Source organism: Callithrix jacchus, chromosome 20, assembly GCF_049354715.1.
Source record: "Callithrix jacchus isolate 240 chromosome 20, calJac240_pri, whole genome shotgun sequence".
Lineage (NCBI taxonomy): Eukaryota > Metazoa > Chordata > Mammalia > Primates > Cebidae > Callithrix > Callithrix jacchus.
In genome coordinates, this window is record NC_133521.1 from 25,837,302 (window position 1) to 25,861,789 (window position 24,488).

Here is a 24,488-nt window from a genome sequence, read left to right on the forward strand (position 1 = left end):
GGCCCCCACCCTGTCAGTCTTTCTGTTCAACCTGCATGCCCTCTCACTTCTGCTTCTTTTTGTGGTCCCACTTCCTTCCTCTGCTTACTTATAGTTTCTGTCCCTTTGTTACTAAGGGCTTGTTTGTGACTTTGACTTGCTGTAGCCCCTGACCCTTCTTTCCATTACTGTTAGATTCAGTTTCTTGGTATTCCAACTCTTTGTTTCTGGGAGAGGCAATATAACAGGATCAACTTGGGTCAGTCTGGCTCCATCAACCATGATAGGGAAGGGGAAACAATTCCCAGGAAGGAGTTAGGGAGGTACCTTAAAACATGGCTACTGTACTGTAGAGGGGTCTATGGATTACTGTTAACTAGGTAATCTTTATGTTAACTAGGTAACCTTTATGTTAGCTGATCGAGGCTTAACCCCATACAGGTAGCTTTGATCATCAGGGTAGGTTTCCGGGAAGACGTGTCAGCAGCATGCATTCCTTTGGGCTTCTTCTTCCCTCCCATTTGACCACTGTCTCCCTACTCCAACATCATGATTGACTAGTAAGCATCTGTGTTATTTGCCAGTGTATTCAGTGAAAGCTCTTTCAAGCCATTGAGCCTGCCACCTGCCCGCTGTGTTCATTTTCACAATCTGGCTGTAGGCACTCCATTTGAGTGGAAGAATATCCAACTTTCTGACAACTTGCCTTGCCCCAGGGAATTGGAAGTTAGAGTGAAAATCTTACCACCTTGGTTCCAACCAGGGTTTATTAGTGTCCCTCTTTGCTTGGTGATGAGCTTACAATATAGCTAGGTGCAGTGGCTCATGCCCATAATCCTAGTACTTTGGGAGGCTGAGTCAGGAGGATCGCTTGAGCCCAGGAGTTCCAGACCAGCCTGGGCAATATAGGGAGACCCCTGTCTCTACAAAATAATTTTTAAAAAATTAGCTGGGTGTGGTGGTGTGCACCTGTGGTCCCAGCTAATAGGAGGCCAAGGTAGGAGGATCACTTGAGCCCTGGAGATCGAGCATGATTGTGCCACTGTACTCCAGCCTGGGTGACAGAGGAAGACCCTATCTCAAAGAAAAGGAAAAAAAAGAAAACGAAGGAAGGAAGGAAAGAAAAGAAAAGAAAATGATATATTGCTGTTGCTTTCTGAGAATTTGTGATCTTGGGAGAAGCATGACCCAGTCATCTGAGGGGAGAGACTTGAGACCAGTGTCTCCATGACAATAGCATAGACACTAAGCTGTGGTAAGAAGCAGGAATGCCATGTGGTTCAGAAAGAGAAAGAGCTAGAGAAGGTTTTACAGAGGAAGAGGAAGCAGGGGCTGAACTAGACCTTGAAAATGGGAGTTGTTGTTGGCTATGGCAGGAAGAGGAGGGGAGTACATTTCTTTTATGTGTATGTCTGGTATGAATAAAAGGGAGAGTCTGGCTGAAGGAGAGAGTGCAAAATGGGTAGGAGTAAGTGGAGTTGGCTTAGAGGATGGGACCGAAAGATTCTGTGATAAGATTTGAGGTGCACATAAAAGTTCTATTTTTGGATGCTAGAGGCAGTACTTACATTTGTCACCGTGTTCCTTCCTACTGGATATTGTTCTTATGTCCTCCCCATGGATGAGAGCAGTCATTGTTTAGCAGGAGCAAGGTGCTGGGGCTCTCAGCACAGGGCCCAGATGTCACTGAGGTGTGTCAGGGGCTAGAATTTAAGGCCACATGAGCCTAGGAAATGCTCAAGTGGGTGAACTTCTCCATGGACTCATTGAGAATTGGGACGTATGGGTAGGAATGAGGGTGGCAGCAATCAGTGGACTTGGGAATATGAACTTAGAAATGGTAGTTAGCTTCTCTCAGCCTTGGTTTCCTCATCTATAAAATGAGAATAGGAATATGTGTATTTTGTGGTCGTGAGAATTGATGGAGATGTGTATGTGAAGTTGTCAGGCATAGAACAGACTTTTTCTTTTTTCTTTCTTTCTTATTTTTTTATTATATATTTTTATTTCTTTATATAAAATTTTTTTTTAAATTTTTTAGTCTAAAGATGGGGTTTCACCATGTTGGTCAGGCAGGTCTTGAACTCCTGCCCTCAGGTGATCTGCCTGCCTTGGCATCCAAAGTGCTTGGATTACAGGCATTCTTATTATTTTTTTTTTGAGACAGGGTCTTACTCTGTCATCCAGGCTGGAGTGCACGGCTCACTGCAGCCTCAACCTCCTAGGCTCAAGAGACCCTCCCACCTCAGCCTTCTGAGTAGCTGAGACTACAGGTGTGCACCACCATGCCCAGCTAATTTTTGTACTTTTTCTAGTGGCAGGATTTCTCCGTGTTGCCCAGGCTTGGGTCTCGAGCTCCTGGGCTCGAGTGGTCCATCTGCCTCAGTTTCCCAAAGTGCTGGGATTACAGGTCTGAGCCACTGCACCTGGCCTCTTTTTTACACTTACATGCAAAACACTCTCTCTCTAATTTTTTATGTAACCTGCCATCTGCATTCAAATTTACCTCACTGATGAGTTTCTTTTGGCCGTGGAGAGGTTTTGTGTCTCTTGTGGTTTGGAACGTTGGGAGCCTGGGTGGGAAAGAGTGGGTGAAGTTACCTATCTCTAGGCCTGGAGGGGATTTCCAGAAATGGTGCCGGCCATCAGGATGTATAAATATGTGTTCATGCATGCCTTTGTATTTTTGAACGTTAGCAGTGATGGGACGTGCATGTGTGCTGTCAGCTGGGGCAGGTGCAGGTTGTCCCCTTGCTTGCCAGTTTACCTTGTTCTGACTGGTCCATTGGCCCCTTTGCCTTAGACAGAAAGTGCAGAAAGTGGTGCTTTCTGTAAAGAGGTGGGGCCCCTCAACTCAAGCCTGCCAGTGACTTTGTGGTTTTCCTTCTAGGTCTGCTGACATTTGTGAACTGTGCCTATGTCAAGTGGGGCACACGTGTGCAGGATGCGTTCACTTACGCCAAGGTCCTAGCGCTCATTGCCATCATTGTCATGGGCCTTGTTAAACTGTGCCAGGGTAAGTGGTGGGAACAGGGGTACCACCAAAAGTTCCTCTGGATTCCCTGAGGAGGACATGGGTACTCTGTTAGCTTCATTGCTTAGCTGATTCTATGTACATGCTAGCATGTGTCAGTGAGTGCAAGAGACGGGAGTAGATTTCTTTCTGGGCTTCTTGGGCCAGGCTGGTTTGGCCAAGTGGACATGAGTCAGCCTCTCCCTCAAGGCTGCTTTCCTTTTGTGGAGGCTGGGAGCATTGCAGGAAGCCAGCCAAGGGCCTAGGAGCTCCTGCAGCTTGGGTCATGATTGGTCATAAAAGTAATCTGTGGGGATAGAGTGGCTCTTATTTGTGGTCTGTGACTGCCAAGCTGCAAGTAGGAAGACTGGGCCCTCCTTGAGACAGCTAGCAGGGAGTGTGGAGCAGGAGGTAGGGTATGGAAATGGGTGGTTAGTTTGCAGCCTTTACTTTCCATCTGGACTTGTATTCAACATTCCCCCCACTCCAAAGTCAGCTTTCAGAAAAATATTAAAATATTGTGAAATTGGCAGTGTCTTTCCTGCATGTTGGCTTTAGAAAGCTTTTTGTTCCTGGATCAGAGAGGACTGGCAGTAAGGGTAATAGGCCTACCAATATGTCATGAGCCCTAGAGATGTCTTGAGGTGTCTTTAGCCAAAGCTACCTCAGTCATTTCATCAGTCCCTAAATGTGGCCGTGTACAATCACCTGGGGAATTGAGACCCTAATCTCAAATCTGTTGGATCATATTCTAGTTGGTTTGGAGTCGAAAAATCTGGGCTTTTAAGAATTGCCCTTGGCCAAGCACGGTGGCTCACGCCTGTAATCCCAGCACTTTGGGAGGCTGAGGCAGGTAGATCACGAGGTCAGGAGTTCAAGACCAGCCTCGTCTCTACTAAAAATACAAAAATTAGCTGGGCGTGGTGGTGGGCGCCTGTAATCCCAGCTACTTGGGAGACTGAGGCAGGAGAATCACTTGAACTCTGGTGGTGGAGGTTGCAGTGAGTGGAGATGGTGTCACTACACTCCAGCCTGGGCATTAAGAGTGAAACTCCATCTCAAAAAAAATAAATAAAGAAAAGAAAAGAAAAGAAAAATAGAATTGCCCTAGTTGATTCTCAGACTGCTGGTTTAGCCCCTGTGTGTACTTATATCAAGTTAGTAGAGCTAACCACGTGGATGTTCCCAGAGGCTCGGGAGAATCTTCGGGTCAAATTGGGTTTTGAGTAATCCTCCCCTGGAGATCTGTTCCTTAGGGAATCACTGCTGCATATGAGGATGGAAACCCCTGAGGTCAGGGGGTCTCTATTTTCCCTTCTCTTGCTGCATAGCCAGCTCTTTTTACCACATGAGAGCTGGGTCTAGGCTTTCTTCAGTGTGTGACAATGGGGTTCCTTAGAAGTCTGGGTCTTGTTAAAGACCCCAGTGTGTCCACAAGGTCTCTGTCCTGGGTAGCTGGGTGCTGTCCCCTGGCCTTTTAGGTGTGCAGTCTCTGAGGAGAATGACAGGTATCTGGGCCTGGGCTGGCTCCCCAAAGGGTGGGGGTGGCCCAGGCCTAGTGAAAGATAAAGTTCCTCTATAGCATGTAATCTCCCCCATGCAACCACAGCCACTGGAAGTAGAGCAGCAGGGAGTCCATCCCACAAGGTCGATAAACCCATTTGACCAAATTGTGCAGTAGTCTGGCCCAAGAGAGGTACTTCATAGGAAGGTCTAATTTTCAATGAAAAACGACTCCTTCATGTGAAACGCTGTTCTTTATAAAAATAGGTAGAAGAGCTGGGGCTTGCTGTGAGATCACTTGCAGGAAATGGAAATTCTTTAAGGTTTTGGAAGAAGTATTGTCATATCAGAGGGCGGCAAGGAATGTCTTTGGTTTTTTATTGTCTAGTTTTTTAAAGCAATGTGAACTTTTCTGAGGAAGTGGGTGGGGTGGTAAAGTGCAGGGAGCTAGTGGTTGTTGATCTTTTGGTGTTAAATTATGTTTTTTTTTCTTTCCCCTGCCTTCTTTTCTTCTTTTCTTGTTCCTCCTCATCCCTCCTTTTTTTCATCTTCCCTTCTTCTTTCCTATTTTCCTTTTGTACCTTTCTCTTACACCTCCCACCTCCTCCTCCTTTCTCCTTTGACCTGTTCCTTCTGCCTGAACCCCGTACCTGCCTTTGCCCCCATAGGACACTCTGAGCACTTTCAGGATGCCTTTGAGGGTTCCTCCTGGGACATGGGAAACCTCTCTCTTGCCCTCTACTCTGCCCTCTTCTCTTACTCAGGTTGGGACACCCTTAATTTTGTAACAGAAGAAATCAAAAACCCAGAAAGGTAAAGGCCGGATCACACTCTCACTCCCCAGCTCAGCTGGAACTCTTGCTGATAGTGGGTGTGCCTGCCCTCATCCTTCTCCTTCTCCCTCCATCTCTCTTCCCCCTTCTCCCTAGTCCACCTTCTCCAGTTAGTAGGGGCTGAGGGCTAGAATGGGAGTGAGTGAAGGTGGGAAAGCCCCTCGGTTCCCTGTCCTCATGTTCACACTGGAGGATACACAGGGTCCTTCCTAGAGGAGAGGCCCTTCAGTGGGGAGGAGCAGGCCCAGCTGGGGCTAAGGGATTAGGACCTTGCACTCTGCTGCTGATGTTATAGCCCACAGAACCAAAACTTACTCTGGCCAGCTGGATCCCCAACTTGGCCTCTGGTCCCCAGAGTACACTGTCCCTCTGAGATCATAGATGCAGGAGGATTATGAAATGCAGTGGGACCCATTGGCCCTACTGTGGCAGAGATCAAATATTGATCATGAGCTATCTTCACAGAGAAAGTTCTCTGTCTTTCTCAGTAAAAAGAGCTCAGGGTGAAGGGGAAGGTGAGCCTGCCTCAAAGACTTGGAGGCCAGTGAATTGTTAAATGTTAGGACAGTCCCAGTGGAAACTTGATAAATTTTGTGCCCAAGGAGAGGTTGGTTCTAGATAGTCCTTTCTCACTTGTCCTGACAGAAATTTGCCCTTGGCCATTGGGATATCTATGCCAATTGTGACGCTCATCTACATCCTGACCAATGTGGCCTATTACACAGTGCTGAACATTTCAGATGTCCTTAGCAGTGATGCCGTGGCTGTGGTGAGTCTCTTTGGATCCCCATTTGTTCATCATCTCATGATATGCAGTCACCCTGCACAGTTCAGTCTCTCTTCCTGCGACCTCCTCAGCTCTACAGGATCAGGTCACGAGTCTAAGCCAGAGGGTGGGTGGGCTGCTTAGCAGAGATTGCATTTGTTCCAAGGTCACAGATGCAGGAGGATTATGAAACCCTGTCCTGTTTAAGTGCTTCTTCTGTGCCCTGCCCACAGACATTTGCTGACCAGACATTTGGCATGTTCAGCTGGATCATCCCCATTGCTGTTGCCCTATCCTGTTTTGGGGGCCTCAATGCATCGATCTTTGCTTCATCAAGGTACCGTGCCTCTGTGTCACTGATAATAGATCACAATATTTCATTCTCTGGGGCTTAGGCATAAGAGCTCCTTTTTTCCCTCCTTCTTCTCATGGGCGTATAGGGGTGTGTGTGTGTGTGTGTGTGTGTGTGTGTGCGTGCATGCACGCTGAGGCATAAGAGCTCCTTTTTGCCCTCCTTCTCGTACACATACAGGTGTGTGTGTTTGTGTGTGTTTGCATATACTTGCCTTTGTTCAAGTAGCACATTTATATGCTGGTAGCTCATGTTTCTGTCTGAGAAAAGGGCAAATTGTATGCTGATAGCTCATGTTTATGTGCTGGCAGCTCATGTTTACATATTGGTAGCTCATGTTTCCATCTGAGATGAGAACAGATTGATAAGAGGTATAGGGGAGAAAGGCAATAGCTTGGAGGGGTGATTCCAGCAGGGACTAGATTCTAGGCTCCTTGTGGGTTATGCTGTAGCTCCAGGATTCATTCCTTCAGTAAATAGTAACAGCACTTGCTGTGTATCAAGTATTGGTACTATGTACAGAAAGACTTTCCCCCTCACTTCACAGAAAATGCCAAGGCCGTCAGGTTGCCTGATCTCCTTTCTGTGCAGACTTATCATTAAGCACGCTGATCCTTCCTATTGTTGCAGAGGAAGAAGCAGGTGTGCCTCTACTGGGAGTATCTGCTACCTGGGCTCAGGGTTCTAGCATTTCTCTTCTTTAGCAGTTTGCTCCATCAGTTGGCCCTTCTCTTTGGCAGGTGCTTTCTTGGAGCCAGCTCTCCATGAGCTTCTCTCCTCTCCACTCAGGAGAGTCACAAAATAGCTTTTCCCATCTACCCTCTTCCCACTTACTAGATGCACTTCTTTTTATTTATTTATTTATTTATTTTTTGAGATGGAGTTTCGCTCTTGTTACCCAGGCTGGAGTGCAATGGCGCAATCTCGGCTCACCGCAACCTCCGCCTCCTGGGTTCAGGCAATTCTCCTGCCTCAGCCTCCTGAGTAGCTGGGATTGCAGGCACACGTCACCATGCCCAGCTAATTTTTTTGTATTTTTAGTAGAGACGGGGTTTCACCATGTTGACCAGGATGGTCTCGATCTCTTGACCTCATGATCCACCCGCCTCGGCCTCCCAAAGTGCTGGGATTACAGGCATGAGCCACGCACCCGGCTCTTCTTTTTATTTTTAAATTAATTCTTTTTAGAGATTGGGTCTCACTATGTTGCCTAGGCTGGTCTCAAACTCCTGGCCTCAAATGATCTCCCACCTTAGCCTCCTGAGTAGCTGGGATTAAAGGCATGCACCACCATGCCTGGCCCTGGATGCACCTGTGAGACAGCAGTCTGCACTTCACCTTTCATTCATTTTCCCATCTGTTACAGTTTGGCTTCTATTCTCTGAAAAATATTCTTGTTAAGACTATCTCTTTCTTAGCCTGTCTTTAGTCTTCATCCTATTGGACCTTTGAAGCAAGTGATGCTGATCACTTTCCAAGTCTGAAACGATTCCTATGGCTTCTGTGACATAAGATACCTAAGAAAGTTTCTTTCCTGATTTCTCTTCTACTCACCCTATAACTGGTATTGTCCCCAGGGCTAGGGGTATAATAGTCATCCAATAAATATTTGCCACAGGAACACATAGAAGAATGAAAAATAAAAGAAATAGTTTTGTCCCATTCATTCTTTTTACTGGTTTTCACACGCCAGTGCAGGTATTGTGCCTCCTGGGGCAACCAAAGAATTAGAGAAGTCAAGACCTTATAAAAGAACATAGTGTCGCTGGGCACGGTGGCTCATGCCTGTAATTCCAGCATCTTGGGAGGCCAAGGCAGGAGGATCACCTGAGGACAGGAGTTCGAAACCAGCCTGGCCAGTATGATGAAACCCCGTTTCTATTAAAAATACAAAAAAATTTAGCTAGGTGTGGTGTCATATGCTTGTAGTCCCAGCCACTTGGGAGGCTGAGACAAGAGAATTGTTTGAACCCAGGAGGCGGAGGTTGCAGTGAGCTGAGATTGTGCCACTGCACTCCAGCCTGGGTGACAGAGCAAGACTCTGTCTCAAAAAGAAAAAAGTCGTGTCATCTTCCCTCTGCTCAGCCTAGTTGTGATAGACTTCTTGTCTAGCCTTTGGTCTCCAGAATCTGATGTCAGATCCTGTCAAGCCCTTACCTTAAAGCCACAGCTAGCTCTCAGTGTTTGTTCAGACTCCACAGCATGGCCTTGTATGCAGGTTCTTCCCAGCACCCTCTTCTCATACAGCTTGTCCTGGTGCTCTAGGCATTTTACATCAACCTCCAATGAGGCCATGCTCTTTCATGCCTCCACACAGTTTGCCTCTGTGCATGCTTATTTTTCTCCATCTACTGACTTGCTTCTGGCAACTCTTCTTTGCATCTCTTCTCTTACAAAGCATTTTGGTCCCCCAACCTGCTCTCAAGCCTAGCAAGTGAGTGCCATGCACTCCCAAGATGATGCTGACCACACTGGGTGGGAGGTCATTTCTGTGCCAGTCTTTTTCCCAGTTGGTAAAGCTCTTTAGGTGTAGAAAGGAAGCCTGGGTTGTCTCTTTGACCCTCAGTCTTGCCCTGGCCTATCATACACCAGTTCAGGGAAGATATATGGAGGGCATGAATGGAAATCTAGCTGTCCTTTAAAAGCCATTATGTTAGCTATGAATCCGTGGCATGGATTGGGTGAATCTGTTAGTGGGTCACAGCAGGATGGGGCATCTGTTGGATGTTGGTGAGGCATCTGTGGTTGAGAGAAGATGTCTGGGTGATGGTGGGTTCCATAGCTGACGGTTTGGGTAGTCAGTGGATAATGGTGGGTGGGGCATGTGGGTAGTGGTGAGGTGCCTGGGGATGAAGAGGAAGGGAAAGTCTGGGAAAGTGGGTAGCAGGGAGGTTGGACTGGTGATACACTAAGGATCTGGGATGTTCCTGGGAGGCTGCATCCTGCTTTCCTTGGGGGCGCTAAGCCAAGTTTGTCCACATGAGGAGTGTGGCCGTATAGCTGAGTAAAAGGATCTGCTGACACATTTCTCTTCCTTCTAGGTTGTTCTTCGTGGGCTCCCGTGAGGGCCACCTCCCGGACCTTCTGTCCATGATCCACATTGAACGTTTTACACCTATCCCTGCTTTATTGTTCAATGTAAGCTTTGCTGGGGACCACGGGGCTCAGGCAGATCTGTGCATTGCTCCTTCTGATTTGTGCTAAGTTGTTATGTAAGAGGGATTCTAAGAAAGGCCTTACTCTTAAGATTTGAAGAACAGTTCATTTTTTGTTGTCATTTAGTTCTTTTATGGTTTTAAGTGTAAATTTTGGATTTATCTGGAATTTATATTATAGCATAGTATTGAGGGAGATGGGGATTAACTTTTTCTCAAATGGCAGCCAGGTATACCCAATATCATTTATTGAGTAATCAATTTTTCCATAGTTTTCAAACTTTTATCATAGAAAAGTAATAATAGCTAATTTTTTAGGGTGCTCAATATGTGCCAATTATAATTGTATGCTCCTTAAATGTATAATCTCAGCTAATCCTCCCCATCAGCACCAAGCCTCCTTAGTTTAGCTTTATACTGACTATCTGATAACTAAAGAGGGACCAAAGGTACTTCGTTAGTCCTCCCACCCTTGGAATTTTCCCAGCAATTCTCACATTTGTTTGTTTTGATGCACTTTTCTATCATTTCATCAAAATAACAGAAAAATCCTCTTAATATTTTGATAGGGCCAGCATTGAATTATAAATTTAAGAGGTTATCTAACTACAGGCATGTACTACCAAAGCTGGCTAATTTATTTTTTGTACAGATGAGGTCTCACTATGTTGCCCAGGCTTGGTCTTGAGCTCCTGGGCTCCAGTGAGCTGCTACTTTGGTCTCCCAAAGTTCTGAGATTATAGGCACTAGCCACCATGCCCAGGCTTCTCTTCTTAATATAGGGTCCTCCCTTATCTCCACAGAAGGGGCTCTTCTTGTTTTAAATCCTTTGTTGATAATTTTAATGAAGAGATTATTGAAATTTAAACACATTTGACCTTGTCCCAGGACTCTAGGCCCTGATCCTTGTCTTCTAGGATTCTTTTGTTCCAGAGGCTAATTCTGTCATATATCTGAATGGATCTATTTTGCTAGTTTTCAGGTTCAACACCTGACTTTAGAGGCCTCAAACGCTGTAATTTCTTCCTCTGTCTCAAAATTCTCCCTTGGGGAAAGAGTACAGCCTTATTTATCGACATTATTTAGGCCAGAAGGATATGGATCCATTTTGCTAGTTAGTATTTCTCAGGCCCCAGGACAGTGAGATGGTTCTGAAGGTGTTTGCCCCACTTGTATGCCAGGAGTTGGGACCCAGGTCTGAGCCCTCTCTAGGACACAGTATGATCCATGTTAAGGTTGGTGCACTGAAGAGGGCCTCAACGCCTGCTTTTCTACAGTGCTTGCAACAAGGGGGAGGCATTATGTGGAGGAAGGGCTGCAACAGAAGAGGAAAGATGCTACCTTGAGGGTTAATGTACCTCAAGGTCCATCAAGGAATGGACTTATCTGATGCCAAGGGGTCAATAAAAAGAGCCAAAGGTAATCTGGTGAAGTGGCATCAGATTTAGCACTGACTGCTCGGTGGGGAAGTCTCCTGGGGGCACAAGTGGTGATGATGCTCCCTGCCTCCTGACCCCTTTCCTCTGCAGTGTACCATGACACTCATCTACCTCATCGTGGAGGATGTTTTCCAGCTCATCAACTACTTCAGCTTCAGCTACTGGTTCTTCGTGGGCCTGTCTGTTGTTGGACAGCTGTACCTTCGCTGGAAGGAGCCTGAGCGGCCCCGGCCTCTCAAGGTCAGCAGCTCTGGGCAGACTAGGAGGGGTGGGCCATCTCCCTAAGGTGCCTTCTTGCCTATGACTTGTTTCCTCTTCTCATGTTACTTAGTATCTCACCTCCTCTATTTCAGCTGAGCCTGTTTTTCCCCATCGTGTTCTGCATATGCTCCGTATTTCTGGTGATAGTGCCCCTCTTCAGTGACACCATTAATTCCCTCATCGGCATTGGGATTGCCCTTTCAGGAGTCCCTTTCTACTTCCTGGGTGTTTACCTGCCAGAGTCCCGGAGGCCACTGTTTATTCGGAATGTCCTGGGTGAGCCTCTCTTTGCCACTTTACTAACTGGCGGCTGTGTGTACATGGGCATGCAAAGATGGGGGGTGGCTAACAGCTTTCCCATATCAGAATTTGCTGGAGGCCATGAGACTCAGCTGTCCATGACTTCCCTTTTGATTTTGACACAATCACTTCAGTTCTAATTTCAGTGTCCTATTTTGGGGCTAAAACATTACCTCCTGACAACACAAGTCACCTGGAAAGATGGGCCATGCATCAGACTCTGATTGGGCATGGGACAGAGGATGATGAGGCTTGTTGGGAGAGAGGGGCAAAACCTGGTACAGGCTACCTAAGGGGCAGGTGGGAGGGAGCATTAGATGTTACTAGTCAGCCTTATGTTCAGGTTGGGGCTGTAGCTAGATGTTTACTAAATCCTGTGCTTCTCTATTTTCATTTAGCTGCTATCACCAGAAGCACCCAGCAGCTTTGCTTTTGTGTCCTGACTGAGCTTGATGTAGCTGAAGAGGAAAAGGCTGAGAGGAAAACTGACTAGAGGTCAGAGGTAGCTCTCTGAGGGCCACCTATGGCCACAGCCACCAAAATCCTGAATACAAGACTCTGTGGGCTCAACTCTCCTGAATTAAAGGAGCCTTTTGACCCACATCATATAACTGGGCTCAGGGCCAGTGCTCGCTCTTATTGGTAAGCTATAGGAGGAGACTCAGGATCTGGTCCAACTTCAAGGTGGGGACTTCAGAGGGTGGGGGAAGATTGGGGAACAGGGGAATGGTCATTTAGTTTTACTCCAGATGGGTAGATGCAGCTCTTACAGATATTTACTTGGTAAGATGCAGTGGGGAAGAGGGAATGCTAGGTTGATAGGACTGGTGGCTTCTGAATTTGGTATTTGAGATTTGAAGTAGGAGTCCCTATAGAGGGGCTGCTTTACAGGAAGTTTTCCTCTGACCTGACTTTAAAGGCCTGAAATGCTACCATTTCTTCCTCTGGCTCAAAATTCTTCCCTGGGGAGAGAGTTATATTCCATTATTTATTGATATTTAGTCCAGAACACCAGTTCTAATGAAGCATGAGTGTCTTTTCATCTATAGGATGCAATAGGCTGATTATATTTAAAATTCAAAGCACCCAAAACTGAGTCCCTCTGCTCTCAGAAAGCACCACCTCTTTGTGGTGTTGGATCAGACTCTGACCACAATTTTATACCGGTTAGCACTATCTTCTATTGAGTCTTACCTGCAACAATGAACTTTAAAGATTTTTTTACTCATGTACCAGTTATACTTTAGTATATAAGTAGGTCACATTACAAGCACCTGGCTCAGGTCCAGCAAGGACAGATGAACAAATTCATGAGTCAGAAGTCTGTTAATACTGCTGTTTTTGAAGGATAATCCTTTATTTTACTTAAGACCTTGTGTCTTTGTTCTAGCTGATAGTAAATCTCTGGGTTTCTGTTACAAACTTTAAGAGGGCTGAAACTTAACAGAATTTAGGTGAATTCTTTCAGCTGTCAATGACTTGGAGAACATCTCATGGGCTCAAGTCATCAAATAACCTGTTCCCCTCTGTAAGGGCAGTGCGAGGGACTGCTGTGCAGACCCAAGCAAGCCCACCCTGGTGCTAGGTCATTTTTCTGAAAACCTCACATCAGGCTGCGTCCTCCTCTTCTGTCCCTGGCACCAGGCTTTGTTTACACTTGGAGCCGCCTTGGTGTGGGTCACCAGGACAGTGCACTCCTCTCCTGCCAGCCTCCCTTTCCCCAAGGTGTGGTGGGCTGCAGTCTCAGGAAGAGCTTGGTACTTGTGGGGACTTCTATTTTCTCCCTGTGGAGATCAGTGAAGACTGGGAGGAAAGCTGCTTCAACCTCAGTCTGGCTCCTCAGCAGGCTGCACAAGTGCAGGCAACTAATTCTGGTGCTCAGGCTGGGCTCTCCACCCAAGTCAGGCCTGCTCTGGCCTAATGGATCTTACTCTATGAGCAGTACAGCTGCAGTGGATTGTACAACTGTTTGGTGATGCTGCCAGACGCTGTCATCCGGGGCCCAGAAGAACCTGCTAGCTTGACACACCTCATGGGCTTCTTATCCTTAGGTTTTAGAATTGGTCAAAGTGAGGCAGTCTCCCTTTCTGACCATTCTTCTCCACCCAGTCAGATAAGGGAATAACCTTGGACATATATTTGCTCAATAAAGATTGAAGGAAGCATGGTCACAGTTGCCTTGGGTTCAGAGCATATTGCATATGTGAAGCATGGGGTGACATTCTTACTGTCATGGGTTCAGGATTTGTATGGCAAATTCCTGCCTGGCGACAGGGTGTCTTGTGCAAAGGCTGACTTGCCTAAACTCTAAGAACATGACTTCTGTCTGAGCCAAGCTGGCACCCATCCCGGGACTCCTTTGGAGCTAATCCTTTAAGTAAAGTGTGCCTGCCTTAAAAGATCCCTGACCCTGGCTTTAGCATTCTCCACCAGATAACCAGCTAATCCCAGGAATTTGCTGCCCCCCACAGGCTTCTAGGAAAAGCAAGGACCTTACACGCCAGGTGCCCTAGTACTTGCTTAGTGAGCCGTGTCATCCTCCTTTCATTTTTGGATGGTGACAGCATTCTCCCCCTGTGCTGTATACAGACTTCTCTCAGGATCCCCTTTTTGGGAGTGAAGCCAGAGACTCCCTACAGCACTCAAACTTCATGGTGGAATTAATTTCTGCCAGCTCTTTGTTGTCTGTCTCCTTAAATCCTTCTCCTGGTGTGCTTATCCCTTTTGCAGTGAGTACAGTTTATTAAGTTGCCGGCCCTTTAATGTTGGTAAAACTTAATGAGTACATAAACGGCAGTGAGCACATTATCATGCCACAGCGTTTTCTTTTTTCACCTGGTTGCTGTGAATGTAAGAATGGTTTTCAATCCTTTGTTTCTATGCCTACAGACAGAAGCAAGATGTCTAATATGAGACATACAAGTTGCTGCCTGTTATAATGTTGAATTACTCCTTTGTGCATACCTAGGATGTTTGTTTTAATGAGTTGCAATATATAGGGCCTGAGTACACAGAATTTAATCACTTTGGCAGGTTTAACAACTCTATGTAGGTAAGAACTAGTGTAGGTAAAGGCTTAGGAAATGGACATTAAGTCAAAGAATGATAGCAGGTAGGAGGGAGGAGATACTTAGGAAATCTTAAAAGAGGTGGCAAAAAGGTATCTCCCTGTGTAACTCACCTTCCCCCATGATAGTGAGTCAGAGACACTGTCACAGGCTAGGAGGGCACACCCCTAACTGACCCCTAACGTTGTTTCCTTAGACCTGTGCTGTCCCGCTACAACAGCTACTAGCCACATGTAGCTAATTACATTAAAATGAAATAATATTAAAAGCCCAGTTTCTCAGTTGCGCTAATCACATTTCAAGTGCTCAGCAGCCACCTGTGTCTGCTACTACACAGTGCGTATTGTCACTACAGATAGTTCTAGCTAGAATAAACACCAAGGCACTCAGTGAACGCAGCTGTGGTTTGGAAAGGCATAGGGACAGAGTTTGCTTAGAAGAGATACAGTTGTAACAAAATTGACCCTGTTGATAGTAGTTTGTGTTCCTGGTGAGTGCTGTGAAGAGTAAACATTACTCAGTGGAAAGCTGAGTTAGAAAAGTTCTTTGTTTTTCCTCTCTTAAGTCCTTAGTATCTATAATCAATGCTGAAACTTCTATCTCACTACCCCCTCTCCCTGTTTTAGATATTCAGATTTAAAAGGTTTTAAAATAATTACTTTCTTCCATTTTCAAAGCTAGCTTTTACTAAACACATGTATCACATTAGTACATATACTGTTTCTTGGCACCATTGCCAAAGAAAGTCAGTAATTTCACAACCATTATCAGAGTTTGGAAGCAGAGATAGTTGGTATATAAAATCTTCCACAGCTCAGACAGACTATTTTCTGCCCTAATGGCCATTACTATCCAGTCTGTATTGCTACAAGGGACCCACTGGTACCCCTCTTAGATGCTATCTATCCAAAGGAACAGGGTTTTCTTAGAGGCAGGCAGGCGGCCTGGTGGTATGGCAAGGCAGAACCTTACTGCTAATGAAATGGGAAACTCTCTTTCCCTTGTGGTTTCAGCACAGGAGAACCTGACCTGAATTCCAGGAAAATGCCTGGGCCAAGAAGCTAAAGAAACGTCCTTTTTATAACATTTTTTTTTCTTTCAAACTGTAGGGTTACTTTTGATTGAGGCAAAGGGGCCCTACTGTAAGTAGGAAAAGACTCACTCCCTTAACAAAAGTTTTCACTGTGTTGGGATGGTGCGGCCCAACATGCTTGATATGCTTTTCTTCCACATGTTAAGCTAGGAAACCTAAGAGGATGTCAGCAGGGCAGTTTACCCTGGACTCAGAGCCCTCACAGGCTTGTGGCAGAACCTCATGGACATCACAAGACCATCAGTCTGAATCCAGGTCATGGAGGTTGTCATAGCCGAACTCCTTCTGCACATCCAGAGGGTACTTGTGCCACATCTGCTGTCTGCTGCTGCCTCTTTCCTCCTCACTCAGGCTGTTGTAGTCAGCAGAGCCTGGAATGAGATCCCAGGAATGGAATCTAAATGTGATTTTCCTTGGCTACCGAAGGAGCCCCTTCTCTTCTCAGAAAGGTCTGTTCTTGTTCCCGATTGTAATACAAAATACTTGCTCAATAAAGAAAATAAAGACTATAGAATTTTTTTTTTAAAGCACTTACTTTCTTATCATCTAAACCAAGTCCCTTCATACTAGAGTATTTCATCGCTTCTCCCCTCAGTATAGGATTTTGTTGTTGTTGTAAGATTTGTAGTCGTATTGTAAATATTTTTGTACTTTCCCCTCTTAACCTATTATTGACCAACCTCCCCAATAGAATATTCAATTGTTTGATTAATTTCTGTTATCAGACACTAATATATTATTTTTGTTAGCCCTTTTCTCTCTTCTGACACAGGTATCACAGGAGCTGTGTTGTCAGGGCATCTTTCTTCTTCCCCCAGGTACTATGTCTTTCTTACAACAGTTGTACATGCAGCAGTTTTTTGAGAAGTTAGATAACTGATTTGTGAAAATGCTGGGCTTACTCCTACTGGCAAACCTCTGTCTTAATTGGTTTCTTGACTGGAGTAGGGAAGGAGACAATGAGCTACATATTGTACATAATCTCAACCACTAAAATTCATGCAGTACCATCTCATCTCGAGAGAGAATGAGGCTCAGTGAGGTGAAGTAACGGCCCAAGACCCACAGCAAAGTAATGACAAATACAGATTTGAACCCAGGCCTGATGGATTATTAGGATTATTACACCCCCAGGAGGCCCATGGGAAACACTGGTTTTTGGGCCTCCTATAGCATGCGTTGCGGTTGAGCTGTTGGAGCTCAATGGTAGAGAAGGAAAGGCAGTTAAGATGCACCTGTCAACCATGCCTGCACCTCAGTCTCAGATCTTACCAGTTCCTGCCTGTCCAAAGCTGACACTCACCTCTGGAATCCTCATCTCCATCACTGCTCTCCTCCTCTGGGTACTCATTGCGCCAGTTATTCTCACTGTTCTCGTCATCTTCATCTTCATAAATGTCCTCTGGTTCTTGATCATCATTCACCTACACATCTCGACACAAACATGAGTCCAAGTCAGAACCTCTAAGGTTATGCTCTGGGGGAAGCTGTAAGCATACCAGCTTGGAGAGATGTCATGTAAAAGTGCCAGGTGAAAAAACTGCTGAGGCAAAGCAAGAGTTAGTTTGACTCTGCTACACATGAGGCTATGAGGGAGATAACAGCCCCCTTTCACTCAGAGTCCAGCTCCAGAACGGCAGGACAGGCTGAATTCCATGAGAAGGGAACACAGGGAAAAGAGGAGTGATGGCTCTAAGCGACTCTTTCAAATTCCAAGGTCAAAACCAAAACCCAAGCATAAGAGGTACAGAAAGGCAGGAGGAAGGGCCATGCAATGGTCCAAGGTGGGTACCTGACTGCAAATCTGTGTCCTAATACAGGTGCAGGATACAGTGCTTCTCAATTTCAGTCTTAACATGATAATTAGGTGCCACCTTAACTTTTCTTGTTAATCATTTTAGAATTTAAGATAGGCCAGGTGTGGTGGCTCACACCCATAATCCCAGCACTTTGGGAGGCCAAGGTGGGCAGATCACTTGAGGTCAGAAGTTTGAGACCAGCCTGGCCAACATGGTAAAACCCTGTCTCTACTAAAAATACAAAAATTAGCCAGGCATGCTGGTGGGCACCTGTAATCCCAGCTACTTGGAAGGCTGATGCTGAACCCAGGAGGTGGGGGTTGCAGTGAGCCAAGATTGTGCCACTGCACTCTAGCCTAGGTGGCAGAGCAAGACTCTGTCTCAAAAAAAAAAAAAGAAAAAAAAAAGATAATGGTGTCAGCTAGGTGTGGTGGATCACAGTGGATCATGCCTGTAATCCTAGCATTTTGGGAGGCCAAGGTGGAGGATCACTTGGGTGTAGAGCGTGAACAACATAATGAGACCCTCTCTCTACAAAACAACAAAAATTAGGGCATCGTGGTGCATGCCTGTACTCTTGGCTGGCTACTTGGGAAGCTGAGATGGGAAGATAGCTTGAGCCTGGGAGAAAGAGGCTGTAGTGAGCTCAGCACCACTGCACTCCAGCTTGGGCGACAGAGCAAGACCTTGTCTCAGAAAATAAAATAACAGTGTCAGGACGTTAGCTTTCTTCACCCAAGGTTTTCTCTACTTCTGAGATATGAATTAAAAAATAGGTTTGCTGTCATTCACATCAATAATTTCTGGTTTTATCTTGTCTTGATCTTATCATAAGCCTCATACACGTAATTCCCCCCAAGAGTGGATAGCTATAAACAATAAAGATGTTGCAAACTTGTAAATGATTCATTAATGTAAAAATTATCAATCTAAGAATGATCTTTCCCCAAATTTCCCATGCTGTAAAGTCAGGTTCCTAGAAGGCATTTAGAATAAATTTTTCCTTTTAAGGAGGAAAAGAACTAAGGACAATGATGATCAGGAGTGGAGCCCAGGGAATAAAAGCATTCTGATTAGAGAAATCAGAGTTGAGGATGCCTCGTGCCCTCTCCTCATGGGCCCCCTTACCAGCTCCCACTCTTGGCTATAGGGCTGCACGGAGAGGATGTTCTCAATCCAGCCTGGAGTGGCCGTCTCCAAGTAGTAAATGTCATATACGTAGTCATGTTTTTGTTCTTCCTGGTGCCTGATTCCTGGTCCATCCTCAGACACAGTCAATCGCTCACGGATCAACTCTACAGAATTGCAGAGTATCACATCTGAGTCAGGTATCTGTAAAGAAATCACAGATTACACATGCATGACCCAAAACATCATGTTCCATGAGGAGGAACCTAAAAGTTGGGTGAAGGAAGACTCCCTACAGTTCTTAGGGTCTCGGTCTGTCGCCCAGGGCTAGAGTGCAGGGGTGCGATCCTGGCTCATTGCAATCTCTACCTCTCAGGTTCAAGCGATTCTCCTGCTTCAGCCTCCTGATTAGCTGGGACTACAGGTGTGTGCCACCACACCTGGCTAATTTTTTGTATTTTTAGTAGAGACGGGGTTTCATCTTCTTAGCCAGGATGGTCTTGATCTCCTGACTTCAAGTAATCCACCTGCCTGGGCCTCCCAAAGTGCTGGATTACAGGTGTGAGCCACTGAGCCCAGCTACAGTTCTATAATGTTGTGGTCAAAATTCTTATCTTTATGAGCTCCTAGTCTCTTAATTAATTACTAGAGAATCAAGAATCTCTGTGAAATTACGGTATAGTTCTTATTTTGAGATAGAAACCTACAAGATCGCCTCCCACTCTTTTGTGCTTGGCTCTCATGCCTATAATCCCAACGCTTTGGGAAGCCACAGTGGATTGCTTGAGCCCAGAAACTCAAGACCAGCCTGGGCAACATGGCAAAACCTCCGCCTCTACAAAGAAACACAAAAATTAGCTGAGTGTGGTGGTGTATGCCTGTAGTCCCAGGTACTCGGGAGGTTGAGGCTAAAGTGACCCGTGATCATGCCACTGTACTCCATCCTGGGTGAAAGAGAGAGACCTGTCTCAAAACAAAGAAAAAAAAAATTGGGGAAGATGGGCCTACCTAGAAGAGGGAAAAGACAGAAGATCTGGCTTGTCCTGACCCCAAACTCTAAGTCAGACCTGCTTCTATAGGTCCTTTGAGTTCCTTTGGTACTCTACAATGTTCTCTCTTTGGGGATCAGCAGGCTCACAGTAGCACCCCTATGAATGAACCTGAAATGGGTCTGTATTTTGTGCCGCCTCCTGTAGAAGCCAACAGGAATTTCCTGGTAACCTCTACCACTGCCCATCATTTGGCTTGCCATATACTGACATCCTTCTTTTAACTGCAGACTGGGAATGGGCTTACCTATAGTCCTACTACTGCAAAGAATAGTTTGAAATGCAATGCCCCAAAGTAGAAATGGCCCAGGTAAGATGTGCACCAGTGCTGACAGGCTGTGTTATCCAGGGGTCTTCTGACTTGGTGATCCACCCACCTTGACCTCCCAAAGTGCTGGGATTACAAGTGTGAGCCACCACGCCCAGCCCCACATTTTCAATCATACTACACATAGCATTTTGTCTTGTTAAACATATACATTTTCCCCTACAGCCAGTCATCAATTCTAAGGGTCCAGAAGTTATGTCAATCTCTTGGATATAATTTTTAATTGCCATGTATAGTGCTGCAATGAATGTGCCATTTCCTGCTTTGATACTGGGGATGAATGTAACTCATAAGGTTTTTGTGAGAATTAAATGAGTTAAATTAAAAGAAAATATAAAAAATACTTAGCACACTATTTGATGTAATTACTTAATCAACAGTAGCTTTTGTTAATATCATAGCTTAGCTTAGCTGTTTGCTTCTGCTGAATTATTTCCCTAGAATAAATCTTGGAGGTGGGCCTACGAGTTAAAAGGAATTGAAGTCCTTTCATTTTTAATTTCCTATTAAGTTTATTTAGTAAGGCCTGGGTGCCAGCTCACGCCTATAATCCCAGCACTTTGGGAGGCTGAGGTGGGCAGATCATGAGGTCAGGAGATCGAGAACATCCTGGCCATGGTGGAACCTTGTCTCTACTTAAACACAAAGAATTAGCCAGGCATGGTGGCACATGCCTGTAGTCCCAGCTACTCTGGAGACTGAGGGGGGAAATCGCTTAAACCCAGGAGATGGAGGTTGCAGTGAGCCGAGATCATGCTGCTGCACTCCAGCCTGGGTGACAAAGCAAGACTCCGTCTTTAAAAAAAAAATTTATTTAATAGGAATTTATTATTATTTATAATAATTATAAATTATTTATTAATAGGAATTTATTACATTTATTTTGCTTAAAATGTAAATTATGTCAGTTTAAGGAGGAATTCATTGTAACATGGCATAAATGCTATCATTTTAAAATTTCCTTAGACATTTTTAATTTTAAAATTTCTTTAGATTATTCATGGCTTTAGGTCCAAAGAATAATAAATTTATGTATTTAAAATATGGCCCCCACTCCCGTAAAGCCATGCTGTTTTCCAAAATGCTTGCCATCAATTTTATTCCTATTTTGTATGCTTTTAGTCATTGCCTTGTCAACAGTGCTACCAACTACTTTTTTCTTGCTAGTCTAGTATGCATAAAACCTCAAGCATGCTTTAAACTTAAATTCGTATTTTTTCCCTATAAGTACTCTGTGCAAACATTTTTGGTATGTTTAGAGTTGGTACTGCTTTACTGGAAAAATTTCTGTTTGTATCTGTCATCAGTTTATTTTCTAGTTTTCCTTATAAAATTAAATTAGCTATTTAATTTTTTTTTTTGAGATGGAGTTTTGCTCTTGTCGCCTAGGCTGGAGTGCAGTGGTATGATTTTGGCTCACTACAACTTCTGCCTCCCGGGTTCAAGCAATTCTCCTGCCTCAGCCTCCTGAGTAGCTGGGATTACAGGTGCCAACCACCACGCCCATCTAACTTTTGTATTTTTAGTAGAGACGGGGTTTCACCAAGTTGGTCAGGCTGGTCTCAAACTTCTGACCTCAAGTGATCCACCTGCCTTGGCCTCCCAAAGTGCTGGGATTACAGGTGTAAACCACTGTGCCCAGCCTGATGAACTATTTACTTGATTCAATTCCACTGATATACTTTATACATTTTATAAGTCATGAATTAGTCTGGAATGTTCTGGTGAAAAATGTGACTATGGACATCATACACAAATTGCTGCTATCCAATTACACTAGCACTGGCTGTGTACGATGACTCACACCTGTAATCCCAGCACTTTGGGAGGCTGAGGCAGGTGGATCTCCTGAGGTCAGGAGTTCAATACCAGCCTGGCCAACATGGTGAAACCCCATCTCTACTAAAAATACCAAATTAGGTGGGTGTAGTGATGTATGCCCGTAATCCTAGCTGAGGCATGAGAACCGCTGGAACTCAGGAGGCGGATATTGCAGTGAGCCGAGATCATGCCACTGCACTCCAGCCTGGGCAGAAAGGGTGAGACTCCATCTCAGAAAAAAACAAAAAACAAAACCCACAAAACAAAAACAACACACTAGCACCATTTGCTTGTTGCTTGTGGATTCATTTTGAATTATAATTGAATTTTTTTAAGTTTTAATTGAGATGAGTTCTATAAAAATGTTTACCAAGAGAGGGAACACTGGCTCATGCCTGTAATCCCAGCACTTTGGGAGGTTGAGGTGGGCAGATCACTTGAGGCCAGGAGTTCATAACCAGCCTAGCTGACATGGTGAAACCCCGTCTCTACTAAAAATGCAATAATTAGTTGGGTGTGGTGGCTCATGCCTATAATCCTAACTACTTGAGAGGCTAAGGCAGGACAATCTCTTGAACCCTGGAAGCAGAGGTTGCAGTGAGCTGAGATCATGCCACTGCACTCTAGCCTGGGCCACATGGTGAGACTTCCACTGAAAAAAAAAAAGCAGGGGGAGGGGGGACACCTTATGTTGAGAATTCTTTATTTTTTTAGAGACAGGTTTGTGCTCTGTTGCCCAAGCCAGAGGACAGTGACTTGATCACAGCTCACTGCAATCTCTAATTCCTGAGCTCAAGTGATCCTCCTGCCCCAACCTCCCCAGTAGCTAGGACTGCAAGCAGATGCCGCCATGCCCAGCTAATTTCCTTTTCCTTTTTGTAGTGACAAGGTCTTGCTTTGTTGCCCAGGCTGGTCTCAAGTAACCCTCCTGCCTCAGCCTCCCACTGGGATTACACAATTTATTTTCTTTCTTTCTGTCCTCTCTTTCTTTCATCTTTTTTTTTTTTTGGAGATAGGGTCTCACTCTATCGCCTAGGCTGAAATGCCACTGCGCACAGTCACGGCTCAATGTAGCGCTGACCTCCCCAGGCTCAGGTGATCCTCCCATCTGGGCCTCCCAACATGCTGGGATCACAGACATCAGCTACGATGCCCAGCCTCAGGCGAATTTTCTATTTTTATGGTTTTGGTGCATGCAGTAAAACTTTTTTAAAAAGTGAGTGCAAATGAATTTAGCAAATGTAATGTAGTAAAGAAAAGCACTGGATTAAATGTGAGAAGACTTGCAATGTAGACCTAAATCTACCTCAAACTTGATACGCTAACCAGGACGAGTCCTTTAACCTCTCTTTGATCAGTTTTCCTACTTGCTCTGTCTCTACTTTGCTCCAGTAATTCCCGTCTCAGTCAGGGTGAAAGGCAACGTCCTTACAGATACTTAGACAGTCTAGCAGGCCTCCTCCCTCAAATTCCTTACTGCTCTCCTCTAGCTCACTGGGCTCCGGGGGCACCTTGCAAGCAGCAGGGAAACTCGGCTTCAGGACCTCTTTACTTTCAGGTTCTCTGCCTATGAGTCCTCTCGGAATCTGCAAAGCCCTGCCATTCATCTGCAAGTCTTCACTCAAATGTTATTTTCTCAGTGACACTCTCACTGAAGTGATACCACTCTTCCTGCTTTGTCTCCCCGCCTCCTTACATCCCTTATCACCATCTGACACTGAATTGACTCGTTTACTGTTTCTCTCCACCTGCATGTTAGGTCCTCACTGCTGTATCCACAGAATCTAAAAAAAAAAAAAATACCTGGAACATAGTAGGAACGTAGTACACACGTTGGATGAATAGCCCAATGTGTAAAATGAAGCCGTCACGCCGGATGGATCATCCATCCCCTTAAGATGAAGCTGTGTGCTGCTATTGGGCCCAGTCTCCTGGCATTACGGTCCTGAGAATCCCAGCGGCCACCTTCAGGGGCGTACTCACTTTGCAGGAGGCCGCAGCGGCGGCTTCAGGTTCTCCCTCCTCGTGGACAAGGTCTAACAGCTGAAAGCCCGAGTCCCCGGAGACTTCTGGGTTCCCCGACGTGTACTCGGACTCCTGGCCGCTCGAGGTGGTCCTCGAGGATCGGCGGCTGGAGACCACCTGGTAGCGGCCTTCCTGCCGGATCTCCCGAGCCGAGGCGCGGAGATTGCGGCGGACACGTTGCTGGCTGTCCAGTGACGGGCGCAAAGCTGCCCGCAGGAGCGGCTGGACTGGCTCCTCCTAGGGGGTAACAGAGAAGGGAGGTCGGTATAAGCAGGGGTTCGTGATCGAGTCAGGGATCCGGTTTCGGCCCGGCTGCACCCTAAGATGCCCCACCAGCTGCACCACGCCGAATACCTGGGAGCATACAGTGGCCACCAACTGGAAGACATTATTCTCGGCTGCTCTCTCCAGACCCTGTGGCGTCTTCTGGGCCGCCGACTCGACCGCGTCGCTACGGAGGCGTTTACAGGCGAGCACAAGAGCCTCGGCAGGCTCCGCACTGCGCTTCCGCTTTACCCGGAGCACAGCCGTCCTGCCGGCCTCCATAGTGACTGCCGCGGAGCACTGTGGGAACGC

General features: G+C 45.8%; 2 protein-coding genes across 40 annotated transcripts in view; one reads left to right on the top strand and one right to left on the bottom strand.

The window, feature by feature from the left end:
* Window positions 1–12,208, top strand: part of SLC7A6 (solute carrier family 7 member 6) — a 36,230-nt gene extending 24,022 nt beyond the window's left edge. For all 39 annotated transcript variants that reach the window (XM_078357533.1, XM_035282307.3, XM_078357542.1 and 36 more), the window contains 8 exons: window positions 2,870–2,995; window positions 5,164–5,308; window positions 5,974–6,097; window positions 6,328–6,431; window positions 9,488–9,584; window positions 11,131–11,280; window positions 11,394–11,577; window positions 12,000–12,208. In XM_078357533.1, coding sequence (XP_078213659.1) covers window positions 2,870–2,995; window positions 5,164–5,308; window positions 5,974–6,097; window positions 6,328–6,431; window positions 9,488–9,584; window positions 11,131–11,280; window positions 11,394–11,577; window positions 12,000–12,094 — 1,025 coding nt within the window. In that variant the 3' untranslated portion in view covers window positions 12,095–12,208. The remainder of the gene's footprint in view (window positions 1–2,869; window positions 2,996–5,163; window positions 5,309–5,973; window positions 6,098–6,327; window positions 6,432–9,487; window positions 9,585–11,130; window positions 11,281–11,393; window positions 11,578–11,999) is intronic.
* Window positions 12,209–12,939: 731 nt separating this feature from the next.
* Window positions 12,940–24,478, bottom strand: SLC7A6OS (solute carrier family 7 member 6 opposite strand). The gene is made up of 5 exons (XM_035282325.3): window positions 24,267–24,478; window positions 23,871–24,149; window positions 18,690–18,893; window positions 17,066–17,186; window positions 12,940–16,133 (listed from the first exon to the last, which is right to left on the bottom strand). The coding sequence occupies exons 1-5, from the start codon at window positions 24,456–24,458 to the stop codon at window positions 16,003–16,005; spliced, it is 927 nt and encodes a 308-aa protein (XP_035138216.2). The 5' UTR covers window positions 24,459–24,478; the 3' UTR covers window positions 12,940–16,002.
* Window positions 24,479–24,488: the final 10 nt, after the last annotated feature.

Coding starts and splice junctions, on each gene's coding strand:
- SLC7A6OS (XM_035282325.3), bottom strand. CDS start 24,458: ATGGAGGCCGGCAGGACGGCTGTGCTCCGGGTAAAGCGGAAGCGCAGT. Junction 24,150..24,266: donor TGGCCACTGTATGCTCCCAG/GTATTCGGCGTG, acceptor GTTACCCCCTAG/GAGGAGCCAGTCCAGCCGCT. Junction 17,187..18,689: donor ATAGCCAAGAGTGGGAGCTG/GTAAGGGGGCCC, acceptor CGAGATGTGTAG/GTGAATGATGATCAAGAACC.